This window comes from Protobothrops mucrosquamatus, unplaced genomic scaffold, assembly GCF_001527695.2.
Source record: "Protobothrops mucrosquamatus isolate PMUCROS unplaced genomic scaffold, P.Mucros_1.0 scaffold2559, whole genome shotgun sequence".
Lineage (NCBI taxonomy): Eukaryota > Metazoa > Chordata > Lepidosauria > Squamata > Viperidae > Protobothrops > Protobothrops mucrosquamatus.
Genome location: NW_015388619.1, coordinates 55,867 through 62,274, shown reverse-complemented (window position 1 = coordinate 62,274; position 6,408 = coordinate 55,867). Strand labels below are relative to the sequence as shown.

General features: G+C 40.5%; 1 protein-coding gene across 1 annotated transcript in view; it reads right to left on the bottom strand.

Annotated features, from left to right (window-relative positions):
- EPS8 (epidermal growth factor receptor pathway substrate 8) overlaps positions 1-6,408 on the bottom strand; it is an 82,566-nt gene that overhangs the window by 36,059 nt on the left and 40,099 nt on the right. The window contains exon 14 of the mRNA XM_029285939.1: positions 3,706-3,839. Within this exon, the coding sequence (XP_029141772.1) occupies positions 3,706-3,839 (134 nt within the window). The remainder of the gene's footprint in view (positions 1-3,705; positions 3,840-6,408) is intronic.

Below are 6,408 nucleotides of genomic sequence, written 5' to 3'. Positions count from 1 at the left end.
TCCTATCTCTTTCCAGCCCGAGATAAGCTTTTCTCAGCCAAGGATTGGACCAAAGATCTCCCGCGTGCAAAGCACATGTTCTACCGAGAGTTACATCCTTTGATCCAGATCACAGAAGCTGAGGCCAATGCACAGAGGATTCTTTTACCATAACGGATTTATGACATCAGGGAAGGAGATTAGTTAGAAATTAAAAAATAGCCTGGGGCTTCTTAGATACACATGGCCTCATAAAGCTTTAGATGTGGCCAAGAAAGGTCCCTTAAAGAGTTGTCGCCAATTTATATTTTGCAATATGATAAAGAGAAAAAGATGATAAATGCATGGGAAGCAATCCATTAGCTGCAATTAGTTCCACTTTTATTAGGACCTTGGCTTGGGGAAAAAAATCATATTAATCTATCTATTGGAGGCATTCTATTTTTATTTTCCAAGTTTAGCACACTCCATTTTGATTCATAGTCTTAGCTATAAATGACTTCAGATTTGAAGTTTTATTGACTGGGGATATTAAAAAGTTGAAAAATGATAAGCTATGCCTTTGAAACTAGATTGCAAAATTACCATGAAGGAAAGCTGCTACATGACTAGAAACAGAATACAACAAAATAAGTAATCACTTTACAAAGACACTTGTAGACTCTTGTTTTCTTTTTGTATTTAAATATTTTAAACCAATTATGTTCCCATTTTAGGTACTTGAATAACTATCTAGTATTAGCTATGGAGAACTGTCACAACTTAAAAGAGAAGAGAAAAAGGACACCACAGAATTACCACTGATCAACCCTTGATTATCCAAAATGCATGATGATTCAGCTTCAAAACAGTGGCTCATATACTCCTGTGAAGCTGCATCATTGTTTTTTCAACCTTTGGGGCAATTTACATACTCTGCGTTCTTGATACCAAGCCATTTAAATAAATCAGGTTGAAATCACTGAGATTTAAAAAGATGTAGCTGAGGATACACAAATGTTGAAAGGAAAAAACACATTTTGATGAGACAAGAAGGACATGCACTGTGCACCCAAGGAAATCCTGGAACATTTTACATGTTCGTTGTTGTGCTCTTAAAAAGAAATCATTATTTTACATGTTGCTCTTGGAACTCAAGTGATGTGATTGCTGGATAACTTTGCATTACTCACAACTCATTTGCCAAAGGAGAAGCTGACCATGCCAGTTTAGAAGCCATCTAAACCCAAAGTATATCATATTTTCCAAAATTTCCAGGTGGTAGGGTAATCTCAATACACTTGATGGGTATAAAATTGCAGAAGGTTACTTGATTATCTGGATAGAACTCAGTGGAAAAAGATGGCTGCATAAAATAAAAAATCCCAATGTAGTTTTCACATGGTTGATGTGATGTATACATGTATAACATTACATTGGAACGGGGGTCTTCAAACTTGGCCCTTTAATGACTTGTGGACTTCAACTCCCAGAATTCCTCAGCCAGCATGCCTGGCTGAGGAATTCTGGGAGTTGAAGTCCACAAGTCATAAAAGGGCCAAGTTTGAAGACCTTTGCATTAGAACACCGAATGTAATTTAACCTATGCTCTAGTTTGACAACTCCCAATGACTCAAAAGGTAAAATTTACCCAAGCAGTTGCTTTATTAAACAACACTTACAAAGAACGACAATGGATAATAATGGATTCTAATTGTTTCTGTGCTTTTGAATCAGTCTTAACTTCTGGCAACTGCCTGGGCAGTTTTCTTGATAAGTTTTCAAAGCCTTGCTATTGTCTTCTTCCTAGGGGTGACAGTGACTGACTGACTGAAGATCCTCCAACTGGCTTTGTGCATGAGGCAAGACTAGAACTCACAGCCTCCAGGTTTCTAGCCTGATGCCTTAACCACTACACACTAACACCTGGTTACAGGAATCTCTATTTTCATGTAATCTGTCCCAGACTCACATATCTCCTCTTACTGGCCCTGTCTTAGAAGTATTTGACATCAGCAGTCCACTTTGCTCTCTTTTGAGTGCGGTGGATATTATGAAACAAGCTACCCTTGTAATTATTAGGAAAGGTGTTTTAAAGTTAATGTTTATTGTTTCATTTGTAAGGCATTCTGTTTTTTATTTGGAGAAAAATAATTTTGTAATTTGCCTTTTGACTTGATTTGGGCAGTGCCCAACTCCAATTGACTTTGGGTGACTCTCAGCATAAACAACAAATATAAAATAAAAAGGACATATAGCAATAACTAGATGGTAGAACCAGTCAACCACTCAAACATGTCACACACATACAGGGAGGTCCAACCATCCTAGGCCAACCTTTGAGGGAAAAGCCAGATGTCTAAGACCCTCTAGAATACCTTCAGGATGGGAGCTATCTAGAACTTAAAGTGAACATGCTACAAAGAAGGCAAGCTTCTGTGGTCCCAATAGACAGCATTGCATAATCAAAACAGTGTTTATTATGTTGTTTATTTTTCTAAGTTTCCCAGCACTGTTAAGGCACTGCATTACATAGCAAACCTCTAAACAACCAACCAATCAACCAACCAACCAGATCACTATAAAACCATCTAAGATGGAAAAATTAAATCTAAGACAGCTGCCTGCAGTTCATTTGATTTAGTTCCCTAACTGGGTATTGGAACATTTCATTTTTTTAAAGTGTAATTTCTCCCTGCTTCCAATTCCCCAACAAATTGCTTTACTGGTCCAGAATTAGGAAAATGCAGTCCTGACTCTGAGGTTCTAAGCTTTTTAAGCAGTGGGGCACAGAAGCTGAAGATGGGAGATGCGATACAACAAAAACATGTAATCTATTCCTGCACCATCAGGCACTCAGAAATTTGTTGGGTTCTAGATGATATCTGAGCTCAGTTGTTTTCCTGAAGATGTTTATCATTTATCATTATCAAACTAGGTGACACCATTAGTGAGGGAGAATGGAGTTTGCTGGTTGCTTATATATAGTAATTTATTCTACCAATCTTGATGGTTCCTTGATTAGGCTTCTGCTTCTTCTTTGGTTGTTTATCTGATGCTGCTTCCCATTTATTGTTGCAAATATCTTGCAGATGGGTATGTTGATGGCTTTATACCTCTACAGGAAAACAGTCAAGCTCAAGAATGCAAGGAACCCAATAATTCAACACTGAATGCAAGGAACCCAATTATTCAACTCTCAAATTCTTATTATTAGACCTAGAAATGTACTTGTCTATTTTAATAAGGCAGAGAAGAATCTTCCTGTTGGTGGTTATAAGGACCTGGAAAATCTATGGATCTTAATCCTGTCTCCATTTGGTTCCACAGCATGGAAGCTGATTTTGTATGGAGAGCTGCAGGGAGCATCTCTCTTCTGTGTCTCCTTTGGCAAAAGTGAACAGTAAACCCACAGAGAAAAGGGCCACTTCATGTTGACTTTGGCCAAGAACAAGGGAACTGCTTGTTTGCAAGTGGGAAAAGATTCCAAGCTCCAGTTACAATCCATTTCTGTTATCTCTCTTTATTTATAACAACGTGTTTAAACAGAACTTGTCAGCAGCACTTAGAGAAAGCAGAGTAAAAAAAGGGGGAAAAAGAAGTTTTAGTTTCAGCACAGAGAAGAATCTCTACTTCTATGGCCAGTGAAGAGTAACAGATGTATAAAGAGAATGCCACCTCCATCCTAGAAGCCACCAGCTGGGACAGTTCTCCATAACTGTACACATGACATCCACGTAAAGTTACCTATCTACATGTCGGCTAACACTTTGCTTAAAAGCAGCCACCGCTGCCCCCTGGTCCGGCAGAGGCCCTCTTTTGTAAGCTGTGTTACTGAATGCATACCCTTCAGATGGAGGATAATCTGAGATGCTGGAATGCTGAAAGAAAGAAAAACAAACGAGATCAGTTGTTGATCATATAAAGTCTGCCAGAGATCTTTCATTGCAAATTATGAGCAGCCATTCTCTATACGTCTTTAGCAGAACCACCACGACATGGTTGGAACCTGAAAAGCTGGCTCCACAGTCATCTTTCAATGAGGAATGACATAGAAATGTAACAAAGGAAAGCTGTCAGGCAGATGCTCTGACTGGCACATGGAATGATACACCCAGCTCCTTGCATCCCAAGAAATCCGAGCTGGAAATTGATGAATTATAAACTCATAAAAGCTTATAAACAAGTGGGGAATACCACATTAAATCATCTGCTCCTGAACACAAGACCTAAAGAAGAAAGGGGTGAGGGAGCTATGGATCAAAATAATCTTACATTTTTGACATACATCATCTATAACAGTGGTGGCGAACCTATGGCACGGGTGCCAGAGGCGGCACTCAGAGCCCTCTCTGTCGGCACGCGTGCCACCGCCACCAGCAGCAGGTCCATCGGGCCGCCACTGCTGCCCGGAGCAGGAGCCCCACCCAGCACAAAGGAGGCGAAGCGGCTGACTAGCAAGCTCGAGTAGAGGTGGTAGAGCAGAGGTCACCAACCATTGTCGATTGGTGGACTGGAAGAAAAGGGAGGGGGAAGCATTTTACATGCGCACATGCGCACACGGGGCCGTGAGCACGCACGCGCTGCAAATGGGGCGGGGCTAGTGCCTGCGTGATACTCACTAGCCCTGCCCCATTCTTGCGTGGTGCAGCGCCTTGTATCTGCAACGTGCGTCACGGCGGCAGCCATTTTTGCGCCCCTGGTTTTTGCGTGCCAGAGGCGGTACTCAGAGGCGCCTCCTTGCTCCCCCCGCAGGGCATCACAATGCTGATGTGGCCCTGGCACTTTGTGATAAATAAGTGGGTTTTGGGTTGTAGTTTGGGCACTCGGTCTCTAAAAGGTTCGCCATCACTGATCTATAATATGTGGGTCTTTTTTTAAAAAACTGTATTCTGTTTCAAACGTATCCAGTTGAATAACCCCACATACATTCTCACATCCTTCACAATGGCATGGGAGTTTGACTCTTTATTATCTCCGTTGGCAAACCCATTTATTTATTTAACATGTTACACCACTGATTGCCAAGTCCTTTCTGCAAATAAAATGTTTTAAAATGAACAACTGAAAAGAAAATTAAAACCTGGGAGCAACTAAAACTAATAGTCATTCAAATCTTCAAAAACTTTGTTTCACACCATACGTTTGTATGCCTTTTTACAAAAGAAATCAAGATAGTTTGGTTGGGAGAAAGAGAGTTAAGAGGGCTCGTCCTAGCAATTCTAAGAATATCTCTTTAATGAGGCGAATAGTTGCTTTAGTTAGGCAAGATTTCTGTCCATAGGTAAGGAACAATAAAGAAAACTGCTTGGAAATAACTTTATTGTCTTTCTTGGTTCCTGGGCCCTGACAAGCAATTACGTAATGCAGTACAGTAATTGGAATGCGACTATGATACCTATCTACAATACCTTAACATTCAGCATGATTGTGGGAAAATACACACCTGCTTTAACAGCCTGCTGAGTGCCCCCATGTCCACAGAGGGGCCTTTTAAAGACTGAATCTGGAGGACTGGGCAACCCAAATAACAACCAGGACTTTGTTTTTCATCCAGAAACAGAATGGCAGCCAGTTCAACCTCAATGCCTCTTTGGAGTTCTTCAAGAGGCCAAATTTGGAACCTCAACTGAATGAAGGTATGGGACTACTCAAATAAATCTCCATCTACAGCGTATCCCAGTTGTGAAACAGAGATTAGGAGAGCATAAAAGGATTAAGGAACGACAGTCAGACGGTGTGTGGTTTTGCATGAGCAGTTGTATAAAAAGAGAGGATAACCTTCAGTGAAAGTTGTTAAATATTAATTAATGCAGTGACACATGGGCCAGCATGACAATTACTGTAACTGCTAAAAGAATGGTGATTGGAAAAATGAGGTCACTGCATTCATCATTTATTGCCAAGAGCCAATTTCTTGCCAAAAGTGGATTATGTGTTACTTTCTCCCTAAGGTTGTTATCTGCAAACATATCACTTGTGGAATATTTTACAAGGTTAGGCACATGGTACAGCCTTAGCCCAAGTTTGATAGCTGGTCTTCCAACTAGCATCAAAATAGTTAGATCTTTAGTGATTCTTCAGAAAGTCTGGAAACCTTGAGTTCTGTGGTCCTGGAAGGCTACCCCCAGTATTTTCATACGGGCCCAGATCTCCCAGAAGTGAAGGCAACAATTGTGAAAAGGAAAGAGGGGTTGCCAATTGGGGTGTTAAAAACAGAATGAGCAACTCCTAAAAGCAATTGTCTTTCATTCAGTTTCATACAGGAACTGACAAATAAGTCCCTGTGTTTGTATATGAGAATATTAGAACCTACAGTCCATCTAGCTCTGAATAAAGTTTGCAATCTACTACAGTACAAAAAAATAAATCTGCTATTCTTTCCCAAAATGACATAGAGTAAGCAAGAAAGGAGGGGAGGAGGAGGAGGAGGAGGAGGAGGAGGAGGAG